The sequence below is a fragment of the Schistocerca nitens genome, chromosome 7 (genome assembly GCF_023898315.1).
Source record: "Schistocerca nitens isolate TAMUIC-IGC-003100 chromosome 7, iqSchNite1.1, whole genome shotgun sequence".
Lineage (NCBI taxonomy): Eukaryota > Metazoa > Arthropoda > Insecta > Orthoptera > Acrididae > Schistocerca > Schistocerca nitens.
This window is the reverse complement of record NC_064620.1, coordinates 188,837,428-188,859,127: the sequence shown is the minus strand read 5'-3', so window position 1 is coordinate 188,859,127 and position 21,700 is coordinate 188,837,428. Positions and strand designations below refer to the sequence as shown.

Genomic DNA, 21,700 nt, shown 5'->3' with positions numbered 1-21,700 from the left:
TTTTTATAAGTAAAAAGAGTCTTGGTAAATTCCTGTTATTAGCAAATATATTTTCGAGAAGAAGAGAAAAGGAGGTTGCAGAAGCAAGCTAACCAGCAAGGAATGTCGGCTGACCATCTCAAGTAAGGCATATTGTTAAAGAAATGGGAGTTTACATACATACTTCACCACTTTAAAGTCATCCAGTCATTAGAGCCTGTACATGTGAAAGAGACCTGGAGACACCGAAAGGTTTCAAATTGATTGCATAATGGTGCGAATGAAATTTAGGAACCAGGTTTTAAATTGTAAGACATTTCCAGGGGCAGATGTGGACGCTGATCACAATTTACTGATTATGAACTGTAGATTGAAACCAAAGAAAGTGTAGAAAGGTTGTAGAAAGTTTCAGAGAAACCATTAGGGAACGATTGACAACAACAGGGGAAAGAAAAACAATGAAAGAAGAATGGATAGCTTCAAAGCTCTCAAGGGATGAAATAGTGAAGGCAGCAAAGGATCAAGTAGATAAAAAAAGGGCTTGTAGAAATCCTTGGGTAACACAAGAGATATTAAATTTAATTGATGACAGAATATAAAAATGCAGTAAATGAAGCAGGCAAAAAGGAATAAAAACATCTCAAAAATGAGATTGGGAGGAAATGCAAAATGGCTAAGCAGGGATGGCCAGAGGATAAATGTAAGGCTGTAGAGACATATATCACTAGGGGTAATATAAATACTGCCTACAGGAGAATTAAAGAGTATGTCAAAGAAAAGAGAACCACCTGTATCAGTATCAAGAGCTCAGATGAAAAACCAGTTCTAAGCAAAGAAAGAAAAACAGAAAAGTGAAAGGAGTATACACGGGGTCTATACAAGGGAGATGTTCTTGATGGCAATATTACAGAAATGGAAGAGGGCGTAGATGAAGACAAAATGGGAGATATGATACCGAGTGAAGAATTTGACAGAGCACTGTAAGACCTAAGTTGAAACAAGGCCCCAGGAGTAGACAACATTCCATTGGACCTACTGATAACTTTGGGAGAGCCAGTCATGATGAAACTCTACCTTCTGGTGAGCAAGTTGTATGAGCCAGGCGAAATACCCTCAGACATCAAGAAGAATATAATAATTCCAATACCTAGGCAAGTAGGTGCTGACAGGTTTGACAATTACTGAACTATCAGTTTAATAAGTCATGGCTGCAAAATACCAACATGAATTCTTTACAGGCAAATGGAAAAACTGGTAGAATCCAACATCGGTGAAGATCAGTTTGGATTCCATAGAAACACTGGAACTAGCGAGGCAATGCTGACCCAATGGTTTATCTTAGAAGATAGATTAAGGAAATGCAAACCTATGTTTCTAGCATTTGTAGACTTAGATAAAGCTTTTGACAATGTTGACTGGAATACTCTCAAATTCTGAAGCTGGCAGGGCTAGAATACAAGGATCGAAAGGCTATTTACAATCTGTACAGAAACCAGATGGCAGTTATAAGGGCTGAGAGGCATGAAAGGGAAGCAGTGGTTGGGAAGGGAATGAGACAGGGTTGTAGCCTATCCCTGATGTTATTCAATCCGTATATTGAGCAAGCAGTAAAGGAAACAAAATAAAAATTTGAAGTATGAATTAAATTCCATGGAGAAGAAATAAAAACTTTGAGGTTTTCTGATGACATTGTTAAGTCTGTTAGAGACAGCAAAGGACCTGGAAGAGCTTTTGAACACAATGGACAATGTCTTGAATGAGTGCATAAGACTGAACATCATCAAAAGCAAAGTGTGGATAATGAAATGTAGACAAATTAAATCAGGTGATTCTGAGGGTATTAGATTATCAAATGAGACACTTAAAGTAGAAGATGTGTTTTGCTATTTGGGAATCAAAATAACTGATGATGGTTGAAGTCGAGAGGATATAAAATGTAGCCTTGTATGGAAGTGAAACATGGACGATAAACAGTTTAAACAAGAAGAGAATGGAAGCTTTCAAAATATGGTGCTACAGAAGAAGGCTGCAGATTAGATGGATAGATCACATAACTAATGAGGAGGTAGTGAACAGAAATGGGGCGAAGAGGAATTTGTGGCACAACTTGACTAGAAGAAGGGACTGGTTGGTAGGACACATTCTGAGAAGAAGGAATCGGTTGGCAGGACATGTTCTGAGACATCGAGGGATCACCAATTTAGTACAGAAGGGAAGCATGGAGGATAAAAACCACAAGGAAGACCAAGAGATTAACACACTAAGCAGATCAGAGGGATGTAGGTTGCAGTAGTTACTCAGAGATGAAGAAGCTTGCGCAGGTTAGAGACCCATGGAGAGCTGCATCAAACCAGTCTTTGGACTGAAGACCACAACAACAACAACAACAACAACAACAACATCAGACAATTGCTGCTCTGCTACCGCTGTTGGTGTGTCTAATCAACTTGGCATCTGCTGGTACACTGACTGTGGAAGCCCTGTAGTCAACAGTGACCTGAGTCAGAATTGGAAGGATAAACACCAAGATTTAAGTAAAAACAAGAAACTTACATGCATCCGTTCGGCTTGACATCTGCCATTACATTGGTGCTGGTCTTTTTACTCAATAAGCAATATTCTCTTTTAACAATTACGTTTTGAAAGCCACTAACAAAAAATGTCTCCGGTAAAAATGTTTTGTGATCTCTCAAAAGCTTCAATACTATAGTTTAGTTAGTATTATTGGTTTGTAGTTCCAGTCATACAAAAGGGACCGAAGGCAGAGAGTAATGCTAATTCTGAATGGCTCATCCAGGGAATCTGCTTCATCTGAGTGGGTGATCTTAAGTTTTGATGTGCCACAAGGCTCTGGTTTAGGTCTGATGAAACTTCTTATTTTCATTAAAAACCTCACTCTTTGTTGCAATACAAGGAGTAAGTTTAAGTTTCTTGCAGATGACATTGCAATTTTCACTGTCAAACTGTCAGATAACACTCTTGAACAAACAATGTAAAATTTTTCTGCTGAATTTTTTAAATTGGTTTTCTTGTAATGGTTTCTTGCACAGTGCAGATAAACCCATTAAATGAGGATTCATACACCACAAAGAAATCTTGAAGAATATATTAACATACAACAGTGCTGAGGTCAACCGATACAAAAAACTAAGGATATAAAATAGATGGCATCATGTATTGGTATACTGATAAATCACTCCAGTTCAAATTATGAAAATAATGGTGTTAAGTGTTATGGATGTGGAGAAAATGTAACAAAGGGGCTCCGTATGTGTGAAGAAGCTCAACAGTGGGTTCATTCAAATTGTGTTGTCGCACTCAGTTTAAATTACACTGCAATCAATAAAACGTGTTTGTGTAGTGATCAGTGCAATGCCATTTACGAACTATTCATGGCATATGATGCAGGCATTGAACAATATGTTGTTCCAACATTAAAGCATGATGTGTGCCGGCTAAAATCTGAAGTAAACAAACTAAAAAATGCCTTCTCAGTAGAAAAAACTAAGTCAGCGAACATAAAAGCAGCGACCACTTACTTTGACCTACTTTGTAACATGTCCTACACACCTAAAAAAGGCTCATCAGGTGAAAGTTTCTACAGATAATTTTAATATCAAATTAAGTATTAGATATCAGGTATTACCAGACAGTACTTTAGTGCAAAAAGAGAAAGTCATTGCGAATTCTGATGAATACCTTACAGCAAAAAGTCTGAATGAGAAACATTTAACTTGTTCTGGAAGCAAAAAAGTACTACTAGATTATATATTAGAAACAAATGCGACGATAAGGTGAACACTTTATTGCTGGCGAAAAATGACAGTCATGGAAGAGGACTAGCTGAAACACTGAAAGAAAACATAGAAAAGGTAAATCTTATGGGTCTAGTGAAACCAGGTGCACCTCTGCATGTTGTTACAAAAGATATCCACAAATACAAAGACTCGGGTTCAAATAACTCATTTATAATAATAGCTGGAGCAAATGATGTTTACAAAAATGAAGAGAAACAAGCAATAAGAGATCTGAAGAAAATGCTAGATTGTATAAATAACTATTGTTAGTATTCCTGACCGACATCACCTAACAAAAGCATCTCGTGTAAATAAAGAAATAGAAATTACAAATCGTAAAATTGAGAAAATGTGCAAACTGTTCTGCAACATGGGCTTTCTTAAGCTGCCAGTCTAAGAGAAGACTTGACAACACATGGAATGCACAGGAACAGCAGTGGCAAATCTATATTGTGTGACTTAATACTGGAAAACCTAAATCAGTTCAATGAATCACAGTATCCATCAATAGCAATAAGTATGGTGGAGCCTAATCTAGGATCACAGAGTGGTACAACTGCTGTGACTTCTGATAAGTTGAGAAACAATTCAAGTAAAGAAATTGACATAGATGATTTGTCAAGATCAGTTTCTACTACATCAACTGTCCCGTCAACAGTGGAAGTGTCATTAACTCCAGCTACAGCAACTACAGCACCGGAAACATTAACATTAACTGCAGCAGGATCAACAACTAGATCACAGTGCTCCATCAAAGCCACTGTAGTGTCTCCAAGGCCTGCAGCAGTCTACAAACAAAAGAGGAGCTTGAGGCCTAGAAAACCTGCTCTACTAAATCAAGATTTTTTTATGGTTTCACAACAAAAAGGGGATAAACCATGACTTAGATAAGTCAGTCAGAAATGATACTCAACAAAAGATCAATTATCAAATGAGTGTGTGCAAAAACTCACCCATCTTGAAACCTAGCAACTCACTTCCTTAGAAAGTCAATACCAAATGTGTCAAACTGCGTATTTTGCATCAAAATATAAGGGGGCCAAGAAGTAAACTAGAACTGTTGACAATGAATATTAGTGACAGTAATACTATTGATAATGCCGATATCCTTTGTTTTACCGAACACCATATGTGCTGAATCTAGATGGCTATCATATTGCCTCTCACTTTTGTAGAAACAGTGTGCAGAAGGGTGGTGTAATAATATATGTAAAAAAGAATATAATGTATAGATCTCTAGAGCTCACAAAATACTATTTTGATCAGCAATTTGAAGCTTGTGGTATAGAAATTAGCACCAAGATACTGTCACTCATTGTAGTAACAGTGTATAGGGCCTCACCAGGGAAGCAATGTATGTTCTTTAAGCAACTTGATTCTCTTCTATCCCATATACACTCCTGGAAATTGAAATAAGAACACCGTGAATTCATTGCCCCAGGAAGGGGAAACTTTATTGACACATTCCTGGGGTCAGATACATCACATGATCACACTGACAGAACCACAGGCACATAGACACAGGCAACAGCGCATGCACAATGTCGGCACTAGTACAGTGTATATCCACCTTTCGCAGCAATGCAGGCTGCTATTCTCCCATGGAGACGATCGTAGAGATGCTGGATGTAGTCCTGTGGAACGGCTTGCCATGCCATTTCCACCTGGCGCCTCAGTTGGACCAGCGTTCGTGCTGGACGTGCAGACCGCGTGAGACGACGCTTCATCCAGTCCCAAACATGCTCAATGGGGGACAGATCCGGAGATCTTGCTGGCCAGGGTAGTTGACTTACACCTTCTAGAGCACGTTGGGTGGCACGGGATACATGCGGACGTGCATTGTCCTGTTGGAACAGCAAGTTCCCTTGCCGGTCTAGGAATGGTAGAACGATGGGTTCGATGACGGTTTGGATGTACCGTGCACTATTCAGTGTCCCCTCGACGATCACCAGTGGTGTACGGCCAGTGTAGGAGATCGCTCCCCACACCATGATGCCGGGTGTTGGCCCTGTGTGCCTCGGTCGTATGCAGTCCTGATTGAGGCGCTCACCTGCACGGCGCCAAACACGCATACGACCATCATTGGCACCAAGGCAGAAGCGACTCTCATCGCTGAAGACGACACGTCTCCATTCGTCCCTCCATTCACGCCTGTCGCGACACCACTGGAGGCGGGCTGCACGATGTTGGGGCGTGAGCGGAAGACGGCCTAACGGTGTGCGGGACCGTAGCCCAGCTTCATGGAGACGGTTGCGAATGGTCCTCGCTGATACCCCAGGAGCAACAGTGTCCCTAATTTGCTGGGAAGTGGCGGTGCGGTCCCCTACGGCACTGCGTAGGATCCTACGGTCTTGGCGTGCATCCGTGCGTCGCTGCGGTCCGGTCCCAGGTCGACGGGCACGTGCACCTTCCGCTGACCACTGGCGACAACATCGATGTACTGTGGAGACCTCACGCCCCACGTGTTGAGCAATTCGGCGGTACGTCCACCCGGCCTCCCGCATGCCCACTATACGCCCTCGCTCAAAGTCTGTCAACTGCACATACGGTTCACGTCCACGCTGTCGCGGCATGCTACCAGTGTTAAAGACTGCGATGGAGCTCCGTATGCCACGGCAAACTGGCTGACACTGACGGCGGCGGTGCACAAATGCTGCGCAGCTAGCGCCATTCGACGGCCAACACCGCGGTTCCTGGTGTGTCCGCTGTGCCGTGCGTGTGATCATTGCTTGTACAGCCCTCTCGCAGTGTCCGGAGCAAGTATGGTGGGTCTGACACACTGGTGTCAATGTGTTCATTTTTCCATTTCCAGGAGTGTATATTCAAAAACTAAAAATACTGTAGTCTTAGGAGACTATAACATTAACTTTCTAGATTATGATAGTAGTAGAGCTGACCTGCTACATATAATGAACACATACAACCTCACACCCATGGTAGACTTCCCAACAAGGGTTACGAACTACTGTTCAAGTCTTATAGATAATATTTTCATTGATGAGAATAGAAACACCAATGCAACAGTAAAACAAGCCCTACATGGTTTTGCAGACCATGACGGCCAATTGCTAACTATCACACAAGAAGGACAAGGTCTGTAAAAGGTCATTTAGGGTAATTAATAACGAAAATCTCATGATATTCAACAGTTATCTTCAACTCATTGACTGGAGTCCAATTTATAAAGCACTGAAAGTCAATGACAAATTGAAACTATTTATAAATGAATTTATGTGCCACTTTGAAGTTGTCTTCCTTCTAAGAACTGCGTAGATCAAGTACCAGAGCCATACCAGCAAACAGTGGCTCACAAAAGGAATAAAAACATCATGTAGTACTATAAGACTGTTTTATGTTTCTTTTAGAAATACAAATGATCCTAAAATAAGAGATCATTATAAAAGGTACTGCACAATCTTAAATGAAATTTTGATAAAGGCAAAACGTATGTTCATCAAATCCTATTTCACTCTTAACTTGTTTCTCCAAGATTCTAGAGAAACTTGTACATGGAAGGATTCTTGAACATCTTAGTAAATACAATATTCTCAATAAAAGTCAATTTGGTTTCCAGAAAAACAACTCAATAGAAGATGCAATATATTCTTTCACCAAAGCAATTCTTGAATCAATCAATAATAAAATGTCTCCAACCGGAATTTTTTGTGACCTTTCTAAGGCGTTCGATTGCGTGAACCATGAGATTTTTCTGAGAAAGGCAGAATTTTATGGAGAAGCATGGATGTGGTTTGCCTCCTATTTAAAGGACCAGAAACAGAAAGTCATGGTAAACGACACTAATGGGAACCAGTGTCCTCTTCTTGGGGCACAATAAACTGTGGAGACCCACAGGGCTCTATTCTGGGTCCTCCACTTTTCCTTATTTTCATAAATGACCTTCCAATGTGTACACTGGCTCGTTTGCCGATGACACGACAATTATGGCAGACAGTTCAACAAAAAATACTGATCTTGAGATCACTGTAAATGCAATTTTTCAGGAGACCTTTAACTGGTTTACCTCTAATGGACTATCACTAAATTTTGAAAAAACTGAATTGATTCAATTCCATACAAGCCAAAATACTGAAGGTGTGAAGGGTTGGGGCATTAGGGCAGGGCACATGTTTCAAAATACGGGGAACCTTACCACCTCGTAATAGCATATTTTTTTCCTTGTTCTTTTCTCTATAACAGCGATTATCATGACACTAACATAAGAACCAAAAACAGGTTGCACATTGAAGTGAAAAGTCTAAATATGATTCAAAAAGCACTTTATTACTCAAGCATTAAGCTGTTTAATGCACTCCCACCACATATCAAATGTCTTCACAAACAACTGCCAAAATTCAAACAAATTCTGAAAGAGTGCCTAATAGAGGAACCTTTTCATATGGGCCATGCATTCATGAGAGAGGATGAATACCACCACTAAACTTACAATTGTTTCAGAAATATTTTTAATTAATTTTATTTTGAGCAGTATTATGGACATACAAAAATTTGATTTTGGTATTAATGTAATATTAATATTTAGCTTAACCTTGGTTCCTATATACACTATTGATCCTTCCTCAGGGTAACACACATTTTCTATTAACTGAATTATGTTTTTTATTTGATATCTTATTTGTATTGTGTCTTTATTGTATTTATGTAATTTATATCTGAACTATGTACAGTCTTGATACATTCCATATCCTTATGAGTCACTTGCTAGATGGACCCATGGAACACAAAATAAATAAATAAATAATGCCATAATGACAGATACTGAGATGAATAATGACAGGACAGAAAATCAACTAAAATCACTCAACAGAGGAATGGCGGTTGGACCTGATTTGATACCTACATGATTATACACATAGTATATGAAAAGATTTAATCGTCTAGCAGTCGGTCACTGGGAAAATGAAATGTTCCAAGCAGAGAAATGTGCAGGTTATTTCTGTTCTCATGAAGGGTTGTGACACAGATGCAAACAACGAATATAACACTTGTGTCATCATATTCCTGGTACTCTCAAGTCCAGATTATCTTTAACATGTCTCAACATTTCTTTAATTTTCCTGAGTGGTCAGGAGACTGATTTCATTCCTTGCATGTTTAGTACTTTCTCTGTCTTACTAGTTGGTCCACCACTGAATGGAAGTGGTGTTATATGTTGGATCTCCTGACTTGATTGAATGATATGGTGTCTTGTTTCCTTTGACAGCAATGAACTAATATCATAGACAGAATACAAGTTCCTTCTCAACACTGTCATCAGATGGTTAATCTTGGAGCCAAAGTGCTCCTTGTCCAAAATAGTCCTGGCCCTGTGTATTAGGGATTTCAGCACAGCTCTCTTCTGAGTTGGTCGCTGAAAGCTATGCCCATTGAGATACATACCTGTATGCATTTGTTTTCCATACAAAGAATCGTAAAGTCATCCATCTAGTTTCCATTCAATCAACACATCTGAGAAAGGCAACTTCCCATTCTTATATACCATTCATACCATCAGTAAACTGCTGCAGCATATCACTGCCATGCAGCCAGATGAAAAACCTATCATCGGTGTATCTGAAGATGCAGGATGGATGGAAGTGGGCACTACCCAACACTCATTCTTCAAAATCCTCCATGAAAAACTTAGCTATGACTAGTGATAGTGCTGAATCTGTGGCAATACAATTGATTAACATAAGAAAATGTTTCTATTACTGGACGATTGCACTTGATGGATTATGAAATGAGATCTCACATTGGTACTTAGCAGGAAGACAGAGGAACCACAAAAGAACTTTGGCATCTCTGACAAACATAAGGATTTGAACCCAAGAGCATCTAGAGACCCAGATTGTATTGTCTGCCTACAATACACAAATATTGGGTACCACTTAGATCAATCATGGGTGCTATCAGTTCTCCTGACAACTATAGTCAGCCACTGTAGACAGCATATCAATAATTCCGAGTGTTTGTAGATGTTATCATGCAGATGAGGATAGTCCTAAGTGAAATCATGGTGTGCCTTGAGATGGTTACCATTCATACTGATGTACCAGTAGAAGACCATTTATCAGCTACTCATTTCTCCTCTGAAATTTTAAAAATATTTCGACACATCTTGATCTCCACGTATTTTCTATATGATGGAAATTATCATTAAATGACTGATGGAACAACCATGTGTTTGCTACTCCCACCAGCCACAGCTACTTTTTCCATGGAGAATTTGAAAGAACAAATGTAGAATAGTGCCCCACTCCATAAACCCTGCTTCTTCAGATATGCTGACAATACATTTTCAATCTGGTTACACAGCATGATCACTGAACTGCTTCAGAATCTCTCATCAGTTACTATCAAAAGATTCCCAAGTATGTGGACATCTCTACAATTGACAACCAGTTGCTGAATTTATAAGTGCTGTCCATCTTTTTCTGTTACAGAGCACTGACCCAGATTCTGTGGATGTGAAGTAGTTTAACAGATTTCAAACTTCTGGTGCTACTCTCAAGGAATTTATGAATACAGAAAGAGGAACACTTTCTCATACGTTTTCTGTTATGGCATAAAGTCAGTCGGAAAAAAAAAAAAGAGAAGAGAGGGCTGTGAAGAAGACATCAGCCAATTGCACACTTACCGATTCCTCTCCAGGAAGACAACACGACGGCAGTGGCCTCTATGCAATGAGGACATATGCGCCATGTCCACTGGTCGCAGCCCATTTCTACAGCATCAGGATTAGGCACTTCAAGACCAGTGACTTTGGAATTGTATATACTAAAGAAATTTCTTATTTTGTCTGTCGCCCTATGCTTGTGACTCATCTATCGATTTCTCAAAGTTAAGTATGGTCATTTATCTTATTGCAATAAATAATATGATTTGTTTGAATGTTGTCTAGCGATCTGAGAAAGCAGGTTTCCTAGACTCCCCATATTCGACAACTAGGTGGGATTCAACATTTTCTATTCTTTCTTTACATCACATTGTAATCATGGCACTGTTGTGCTGTATTACATTAACTGACTTTTTATTTCCCCAGTTATGTTTTTTGGAGAACTTACTTGTCAGGAACCTATCTTGCATGGAATTTTGTGCCTGATGGCCATGCACCTGTCCACATCACATGTTCTGTCAAAAGGAGCTAATGAAATAAATGTTCACTGATAAACAGCTCTACAACTTCCTCTTTTTCTTTTGCCTTTATCCCCCACTGGGGCACTGGCATGGTTATTAATGGATTTGGCATGGTTACCTTAAGGGGTGGCCAAGCGTTCTTCCTGTCACTGTACTTTACTTGTAGAGGTAAAGTTGAATAATAGTAATTGAGAGATTCAGTCGCTGGGCAACCTTAATTTTCCCACTATGGAAGTTCACATGCCAGCCTACAATATCCTGAAGTGTGCAGAGGAACAAAGGCAACTGTGTCATTGATTTTGTTATGTCGAAGGTACACAGTGGGCCCCTCTACTGTAATCGTCAATGGAGCTGCACACTGTGCCTCCATGGGTCAGCGCTAATGCAAATGCCAGAATCTGCAGTACTGGCGCCCAGTTGCAGACACAGCACTCCTATTCACACCACAGCTAAGTGGCTGCTACTTGCGTTAGCTGCATCTGTAGCTCAGAATATGGCTAACCGCTCCCTCAAGCGTAACTTGTGGATTCCATGTAGACCGCCAAAGGGATAGAGCTGGCTGCCATCATTGTAGTGAGCCTTAGTAGCTCCAAATGCCCATTCAGGGCAGTTCAGTCAGTGACCACAGACAGCTCTGCACCCAGGAGGCCGCAAATCTGTGCCCCCGCCCCACCCCTGTGGACAGCAGCTTGCAGTCCACTGGACGATGTCACCCCGAGAGCAGAAGCCAGCAGCCCTCTCACTCCTCATGCTAGTGCAGCTCCAAGGTGTGGCGTGCCTCACCACAGCTATGATGCATCCATGCCATGGAGGTTGGAGGTAGTTTCAGTGGGCGGTTGGCCACCAATATCCATCACCAGAAGATCATAGTGGTTGGCTTGCGACTTAAAAAATCGTCATTCTCTCCAGTCCTGGACATGGACAGGATGGCAACATGACTGCATGATTTGAGAATCTGGGCTCACTTATTTATATGTCTTTCCCCTACACCTCTACATGTAGTTCCTCCAGAGGTGATAAGTAGAGTGCTCTTTAATAATTACAATGTCACCTTTCCTCAGCCCACTTTGGCCACTACACACAGTTCACTATGCACTGCTGTAACTGCAACATGTGGGATATTCACAGCACGTCAGTGCCCTGTGTTACCCTGATTACTTCACACTCAGGGGTGAAGAAACTACATTTTTTCCATGTTAAGTCACAAAATACTTTCGCTTAGAGCTGTAAAACTTACCAGTCCTAGGGAAGGTGAAGTTTCCTACACCGTCGTATAACTCCCCAGCACTTTAGGATACAAAACCCAGGAAAAAACAGCATGTTTTGGAAAGATCTTTGACGTATGGCAATATTTTTGTATTACGAAAGTATACACATGAATTCCACCAAATACTACATGGTAGCTCCTGAAGCACTGAAATCAAGATTGCAACGCACTTTTGTCAGCCAACTGTAGCTCATGTCATGTAATCTCACCAGCAAAAGGCAGGAGATATTCTGAACACAGGACACATGATGAAGTCAGCCAATAGCAACATCACTAACACAAACAGGAAAAATTAATGATTTAAATTAATATACATACAGTAAAGTTACAAGAAAAACTAAGCTTTCACATATCATATTGGTCATCAATTAACCTCAATCTCAGGATACTTTAGCACGTCAAAAAAGACTTCACACTTTCCATTACTAAACTGCCAGGCCTTAATTTCACCCTTATTAACATATACAGATGACCAAGTGAAAATCTGCCAGTCTTCATGAGCAAACTAGAGGTTCTGCTTAACAGGATCAGTGTATTAAACATGAAAATAGTGCTTTCTGGTGATTTCAAAATTGATTTCTTAAAAGACAGTACCACCAGAGATGCTCTGATAAATCTGACCTACACATCTAATATAATACCCACAATACACTGACCAACAAGATTAACAGAATGTACAAACTCTATCATAGACAAAACATTCATCTCGAACACAAGTTACAAATTAATGAGTAGAGAACTGAGCTTGGGTTATAGTGATCGTGAGGCACAGCTGCTGTGAATAGAAATGCCAGCAGGTAGTAGCAGTTGCCAAATAGTAGTTGAAAAAATAACTCCCCTGAAGATAACATTAGAAGTTTTAATTTCTTACTAACTAAGGAGAATTGAGAAAGTATGTCCGTTCAGAACAATGTTGACAGTATGTTCATGAGTTTTCATACCATATTTCTTCACTATTTTAATGTAGAATTTCCAAAATAAGTAAAAACAGCAAGAAGCAATGGGTAGCTAAAGGCATAAAAATTTCCAGTGAGAGAAACAGATTTCTGCAGTATTGTTGTAAGAAATATATAGTTACCCAAGAATTTGCAGATTGTTCTAAAGCCAACAAAAGAATTTATGCTAGAATAGTCAGATGGGCAAAAACTATGTGGAATGACAATTTGATAAGGAGCTCAGGTAACAAAAGAGAACCAAGTGGAGAATTATAAAGAAAGAAACTTGTAGCTCAGTAAAAAACAAGAGGGCTCAAAAGTAACAGCCCCAAAAATTGTTGTGACAAAATGCAATCAATATTTCACTTCACTAGCTGAAGACCTCATTCTAATAAACCGTCAGCGAGAGCGCATCGCTAGCTCCTGCTACTACTAAGGCGAGTACACCGTTTGCTTCTTACATATTTTACAAACAGCACCGACTTATTTTCAGTTATCTGTGTAATTACTAGTTTATTTTTGTAATTTCTTGCGTGTTCGAGTGCTTACTAGGTAGAACCTTTTATTTCAATAACAGTGTTTTTGTACTTATTTGCTGCGCTTAGCTTTTAAATAGTTTTTCTGGGAAAACCTAGCGTAGTTTTCGCGTCTCGTATTTCAGTGAGTGTTTCTTGATTATCAGAGTAGCTCATCAGAAGATTATCTTGGGAATTTGTCACCGTATAGAGTAGGGTAAACATAGTCATGTGTAGGGACTGTGGTTGTTGTGAGCGGACGCAAGGAGAATTGGCCACTCTTCGGGGACAGGTGGAGGCTTTGTCTGTTAGGCTCATCGAGCTCGAGGCGCAGGCGTCGGCTCGTAGTGGCGTTGGGGCAACTGTGGTGAGACCTATGCCTACTTCGGTGGCCTTGGAATCACATGGAACCCCTGATGTCGCTGCGTCTTCCGGCAGTGAGCATCTTACCGGTCAGCCATCACTCCAGGGTGAATGGCGGACAGTGGTGGGCTCGCGCGTGCCTGGCCGAAAGGCGAAGGTGGGATCTGGCCGCGTGGCGGCTGCCTTACCCCTTTCCAACAGGTACGGGGTGCTTCCTAGTGGTGATGACATCGTTTCCGAGCCACCACAGGATGCCTCGCCTGTTGGGCCAGTGGCCGATTCTCCGGCAAGGTCCCGACAGTCACAGAGGGCGGGCCTATTAGTTATAGGGAGCTCCAACGTTAGGCGGGTTATGGAGCCCCTCAGGAAAATAGCGGGTAGGTCGGGGAAGAATGCCAGTGTGCACTCGGTGTGCTTGCCGGGGGGTCTCGTCCGTAATGTGGAGGAGGCCCTTCCGGCAGCTATTGAACGCACTGGGTGTGACCGGCTGCAGATAGTAGCACATGTCGGAACGAATGACGCCTGCCGCTTGGGTTCTGAGGCCATCCTTGGTTCCTTCCGGCGGCTGGCTGATTTGGTGAAGACAACCAGCATCGCACGCGGAGTGCAAGCTGAGCTTAATATCTGCAGCATAGTGCCCAGAGTCGATCGCGGTCCTCTGGTTTGGAGCCGTGTGGAGGGTCTAAACCAGAGGCTCAGACGACTCTGTGACTATAATGGTTGCAAATTCATCGACCTCCGTTATTGGGTGGAGAACTGTAGGGCCCCCCTAGACAGGTCAGGCGTGCACTACACACCGGAAGCAGCTACTAGGGTAGCAGAGTACGTGTGGCGTGCACACGGGGGTTTTTTAGGTTAGAGGGACCCCCCCTTGGGCGAAACGATAAAATACCTGACGGCTTACCAGAGAGAACATCAGCATCGTTGATAAAGAACGTCCGTCCTCAGAGACCAAAAACAGGAAAAGTTAACGTAATATTGGTAAACTGCAGGAGTATCCAGGGCAAGGTTCCTGAATTAGTATCGCTTATTGAAGGAAATAGTGCGCATATAGTATTAGGAACGGAAAGTTGGTTAAAACCGGAAGTGAACAGTAACGAAATCCTAGACACAGAATGGAATATATACCGCAAGGATAGGATAAACGCCAATGGTGGAGGAGTATTTATAGCAGTAAAGAATTCAATAATATCCAGTGAAGTTATTAGCGAATGCGAATGTGAAATAATCTGGGTTAAGTTAAGTATCAAAGGTGGGTCAGATATGATAGTCGGATGCTTCTATAGGCCACCTGCATCAGCAACCGTAGTAGTTGAGCGCCTCAGAGAGAACCTGCAGAACGTCGTGAAGAAGTTTCGTGATCATACTATTGTAATAGGGGGAGACTTCAATCTACCAGGTATAGAATGGGATAGTCACACAATCAGAACTGGAGCCAGGGACAGAGACTCTTGTGACATTATCCTGACTGCCTTGTCCGAGAATTACTTCGAGCAGATAGTTAGAGAACCAACTCGTGAAGCTAACGTTTTAGACCTCATAGCAACAAATAGACCGGAACTTTTCGACTCCGTGAATGTAGAAGAGGGTATCAGTGATCATAAGTCAGTGGTTGCATCAATGACTACAAGTGTAATAAGAAATGCCAAGAAAGGAAGGAAAATCTATTTGCTTAACAAGAGTGATAGGGCACAAATCGCAGAATATCTGAGTGACCACCATCAAACGTTCATTTCTGAGGAAGAGGATGTGGAACAAAAATGGAAAAAATTCAGAAACATCGTCCAGTACGCCTTAGATAAGTTCGTACCGACTAAGGTCCAAAGCGAGGGGAAAGATCCACCGTGGTATAACAATCATGTACGAAAGGTACTACGGAAACAAAGAAAGCTTCACCATAGGTTTAAGAGTAGTCGAATCATAGCTGATAAGGAAAAGCTGAACGAAGCGAAAAAGAGCGTAAAGAGAGCAATGAGAGAAGCATTCAACGAATTCGAACATAAAACATTGGCAAACAATCTAAACAAGAACCCTAAAAAGTTTTGGTCATATGTAAAATCGGTAAGCGGATCTAAATCCCCTATTCAGTCACTCGTTGACCACGATGGCACCGAAACAGAGGACGACCGAAGAAAGGCAGAAATACTGAATTCAGTGTTCCGAAACTGTTTCACTGCGGAAAATCGTAACACGGTCCCTGACTTCAGCCGTCGCACGGACGCCAAAATGGAAAATATTGAAATAAACGATATCGGAATTGAAAAACAACTGCTATCACTTAGTAGCGGAAAAGCATCCGGACCAGACGAGATACCCTTAAGATTCTACAGTGATTATGCTAAAGAACTTGCCCCCTTTCTATCAGCAATTTATCGTAGATCTCTGGAAGAACGTAAAGTACCTAGCGACTGGAAGAAAGCACAGGTCGTTCCCATTTTCAAGAAGGGTCATAAATCAGATGCGAATAATTATAGGCCTATTTCACTTACGTCAATCTGTTGTAGAATAATGGAACATGTTTTGTGTTCTCGTATTATGACGTTCTTAGATAATACAACTCTCCTTCATCATAACCAACATGGATTCCGCAAACAGAGATCATGTGAAACTCAGCTCGCCCTATTTGCCCAAGAAATTCACAGTGCCGTAGACACTGGCGAGCAGATTGATGCCGTATTCCTGGACTTCAGGAAGGCATTTGATACGGTTCCGCACTTACGTTTAGTGAAAAAAATACGTGCTTACGGAATATCGGACCAGGTTTGTGATTGGATTCAGGATTTCCTAGAAGAAAGAACACAACATGTCATTCTTAACGGTTCAAAATCTGCAGATGTAGAGGTAATTTCGGGAGTACCGCAAGGAAGCGTGATAGGACCTTTATTGTTTACAATATACATAAATGACTTAGTTGACAACATCGGTAGCTCCGTGAGGCTATTTGCAGATGACACGGTTGTCTACAAGAAAGTAGCAACATCAGAAGACTCGTACGTACTCCAGGAAGACCTGCAGAGGATTAATGAATGGTGCGACAGCTGGCAGCTTTCCCTAAACGTAGATAAATGTAATATAATGCGCATACATAGGGACAGAAATCCATTCCAGTACGATTATGCCATAGGTGGTAAATCATTGGAAGCGGTAACGACCGTAAAATACTTAGGAGTTACTATCCGGAGCGATCTGAAGTGGAATGATCACATAAAACAAATAGTGGGAAAAGCAGGCGCCAGGTTGAGATTCATAGGAAGAATTCTAAGAAAATGTGACTCATCGACGAAAGAAGTAGCTTACAAAACGCTTGTTCGTCCGATTCTTGAGTATTGCTCATCAGTATGGGACCCTTACCAGGTTGGATTAATAGAAGAGATAGACATGATCCAGCGAAAAGCAGCGCGATTCGTCATGGGGACATTTAGTCAGCGCGAGAGCGTTACGGAGATGCTGAACAAGCTCCAGTGGCGGACACTTCAAGAAAGGCGTTACGCAATACGGAGAGGTTTATTATCGAAATTACGAGAGAGCACATTCCGGGAAGAGATGGGCAACATATTACTACCGCCCACATATATCTCGCGTAATGATCACAACGAAAAGATCCGAGAAATTAGAGCAAATACGGAGACTTACAAGCAGTCGTTCTTCCCACGCACAATTCGTGAATGGAACAGGGAAGGGGGGATCAGATAGTGGTACAATAAGTACCCTCCGCCACACACCGTAAAGTGGCTCGCGGAGTATAGATGTAGATGTAGATGTAAAGGAACAGTACCACGTTTCTCCAGCAAATCAGTGATTATGGATGCCTCTGTGTATATTTATGAAACAAATACCAATGCAATTATAAGTAAAATTAAATTATTAAGCAATAAAATGTCAAGTGGCCTCAATGAAGAACCCAATTTCATATTCAAAGCATGTGCTGACCACACAACAAAACCACTGGCAAAAATTTGCAACCTCTCTCTAGAAACTGGTATCTTTACAGATGTTATCAAAACAGAAAAAGTTTCGCCACTGCTAATAAAAGGTTCTTCTGATCAAATACTAAACTAATAACCTAGGTCACAGCTAAGTTCCTTATTCTAGAAAAACTCTTTTATGATAAGCTCTTAAGTTTTATAAATAAATATTCACCTCTTACTGTACAACAACTAGGTTTTAGAAAATCTGTATCTACAAAGACAGCGATTTTTGAATTCTTAGACTCCACTTTAAAATCCCTTGATCAACATAAATTAGCTGCAGGTATTTTTCTAGACCTGTCAAAAGCATTTGATGTCATAGGCTGTAACATTCTGCTTGAAAAATTAGAAAGACGAGGGGTAAGAGGTATAGCGCAGCTCGTTGTGTTTGAACCTAAAAAACCACAGACAGAAGATATCACTTCAATATGAATTCAACGCTAAGAACAAAACAAAAAACAACTCCTCCCTTTCTAATGAATTACCAAAAAATATTGTGTACCTCAGGACTCAATCTTAGGTCCAGTGCTCTCATTGATTTATGAGGATAACTCTGTTGAATGTAATAGATCGCCAAGAACTATGCTATTTGTCAATGACAACAGCATATTGCTTAATGGATTCAGCCCAGAAACCTTGCAGTCAACAGCAGAAAGCTCTATGGAAAGATTTTCTGAGTGTTAAATACTAAAAAAACTGTGCCAACTTTCATTTATTCCCTCCATCTAACCAAAGGTCTATTCAAGCATGATTAAAAAATTATCCCCTAGAAAATGTGTCACAAAATTTTTGCGTTTGTGGGTTCAGCAAGACACACACATAAATAAACTGGTTGTGGGTTCAGCAAGACACACACATAAATAAACTGTCTGGGAAACTCATCTGTTTGCTATGGTCTAAGACTAAGAATACAGAAGTCTCCAACAAGCAAAACAACAGTACTGCAGGCATATTATGCACAATTCAACTCACTGCTTTGATATGTGATCATTTTCTGGGGACAAGTAACACACAGCATAAAGGATTTTTGAGTTCAAAAAAGAGCTCTAAGAATAATTTGTGGCCTTAAAAAGATGAAGAGTCCTTTAAGTCTCATTTTACTGAGCTCGGCGTTCTGAAAGTTCCAAACTTGTTAATTTAAGGAACTATCTTCCTCACTGGAGACTACCTCTTGAAAACATGCTAACTGCTACAAAACAAAAGTGTACACAACCATTGTAACAGAGGGAAATCAAATATTCACCAAAAATATCACAGAACTACAGCGTATCACATGAGAATAATTAACATTGGCGTAATACTATGCAATAAGAAACCAGAAGAAATATAAATCGTATTATCCAAAATTTAAAATTGAACTAAAGGCATTTCTAATAAAGTACTGTTTCTATTCCATAAAAGAATTTTTGAATATGTAACAAAAAAAAAGTTACTTAAAAAGGAAATTGTAAGAATATGTACCTAATTTTAATTTCCTACCATTTGCTAAGACTATGTATTACTTCAGCTCTTCTTTGACTTTGAAAATATCAATTGTACAGTTTATGCTGTATAACTGGACCAATAAAAAAATCAATCAATCAATTGAAACGAGGTCCATACGAAAAATGGCTGTGGCATGTACATCACAATATGTGTACTTCAGGTCTTACGAGTGCCAGCAGCCATCTCTGGCAGGCAGCGAGTAACTATTTCAGATGAGTTTAATAATCCTTGACCGTGCATTTAAATGCATGCAAGCCTTTCATAGCACACAACGAAGTAATGACTTTTAATGTGTGCCTTTTCAATTAAATACTGATATCCCATGTGCCCTGCAAGGAGTTGGGTATTCACGAAGTGTGGCAAACAAGCCGGCTAGAGTGACATCACAAGTTCATTGCAGGGAACTATTTCCCTTAGGCCCACATTGAAAGCAATGTATTGTTATGAAAGTTTGAAGTCTTCAACACATTTTGCTGTTAGCAGATGCTTGTGTGTGTGCTGTGTTTTGTTGTACGTGGTGCATTTTCTTTGTAACTTAAATTTTGTTTTGGTGTTATCCTCTTGTTTACATGTTATTGATACAGTATCATTCTGCAGTAGTGAGCTAAAATGGAATAGTTTTTTGGAGTATCAGTTCTTACCAGTCAAAATTACAAAAATTTAGCTGAAAACTAAAACAATGAAAATTCCTGGGATTCTAAAAACTACTTGGCTTTGTCCCAGATGAATAATTCCCATGTTATCCCCAGATTTCCTGGTTGTCCCAGAGTATATACACCCTGTTGATGATGGCCAAAGTAGAACAGATATAAAATGTAGACTGTCACTAGCAAGAAAAGTGCCTTTGAATAAGAGAAATCTGTTAACATTGAACATAAATTTAAGTGTTAGAAAATCTTTTCTGAAGGTATCTGCCTGGAGCATGGCCTTGCAGGGAGTAATTTATACAACAAGAAGGTAAAAAGGTTTTGAGATGTGGTGCTACAGATGGATGCTGAAGATCAGATGAGTAGATGAGATAACTAATAAAGGGATACTAAAATGAACTGAAGAGAATAATTCACATTTTGGTTTAGACTTCTGTACAATTATGCAGATAGCGTGTTATAAACTCCTCTTAGTGAAAGCAACCCAGGATTACAGCATATACTGATCCTAATGACAAACTACACTTGTTCTATGGTGCTTACTTGTTCTTTGAATTTAGGTAGAGTTGGAGGATTCTTCTGTAAGTTTGGATGGTCTTCAATGCCCGCTTCCACCAAGTAAATTTCTTCCGGGGTTAAAGCATGCCCATAGGTTATAAACTGATGAAGGAACTCCTGCCGGTCATCTAACCACAGATGTGCATATTCTTGGAACTTTTTACAGTACTCATTAGCCTGTAAGACAATCAATAGTATATTTTATAGTAAAAACTGCATACTTTACAAACACATCATTATTTATAAAAACCTTGAAATTATTCACTTGCAAATCTATACCGAGGAAAGTATAAGTATTTATTTCTTAGAGAAGGTGTTGTCTTCCATTTTCTTTATGTGCTCGCCTACTACCAAGTGAAATTTACATGTATAACACTGACAGCTATAAGAATACAGAATATTTTGTTAAGTACATATTAACTGACTTATGTTCTCATATGACAATTAAATTAAAATGAAAATAACTTGGAAATGTGTTGTGCAAACTGGAAATACATGTATCATGTAGGCCTAAACTAGAATTCAAACAGAATTAGTTTTAACCAAAATTTGTCATAATGAAAAATTTCAGTTAAATAATGGGAGTAGTAAAGGTGACAGTGCTTTACAGAACATGACAACACGGAACTGGAAAAACTTTCCTGATGTTCTGTAAAACATTATTTATTTGATCATGAACTGCCTTTCAGCATGCAGAGCTTCAATTTATCAATGATAGGAAAACATCTTTTAACAGAAAACCAACCACACACTGTAGATAATGAATTTTTATCTACTGCTAAGAAAATCGGAAGGACAACAGTACAGGAAATGCTTGAAATCAATAAATCAAACAATGGAAAATCCAAGATGGAATGTAACAATGTTATGAAGAGGAAGTTGCTACTCATCATGTAGCAGAGATGTTGTGTCGCAGATAGTCGCAACAGAAGGACTCTCACAATTAATTGCTATCAATTAATGCAATGAAATGATGCAATTAATTGCACCAATAAATGTATGATAAGAAAATTAGCTTACGATTTGAATGATCAAACAAAATTTCCTTT

At 40.1% G+C, this 21,700-nt stretch overlaps 1 protein-coding gene across 1 annotated transcript in view; it reads right to left on the bottom strand.

The window, feature by feature from the left end:
* The window catches only part of LOC126195528 (dynein beta chain, ciliary-like), a 930,907-nt gene that overhangs the window by 567,413 nt on the left and 341,794 nt on the right, over window positions 1–21,700 (bottom strand). Inside the window, exon 23 of the mRNA XM_049934154.1 lies at window positions 20,637–20,828. Within this exon, the coding sequence (XP_049790111.1) occupies window positions 20,637–20,828 (192 nt within the window). The remainder of the gene's footprint in view (window positions 1–20,636; window positions 20,829–21,700) is intronic.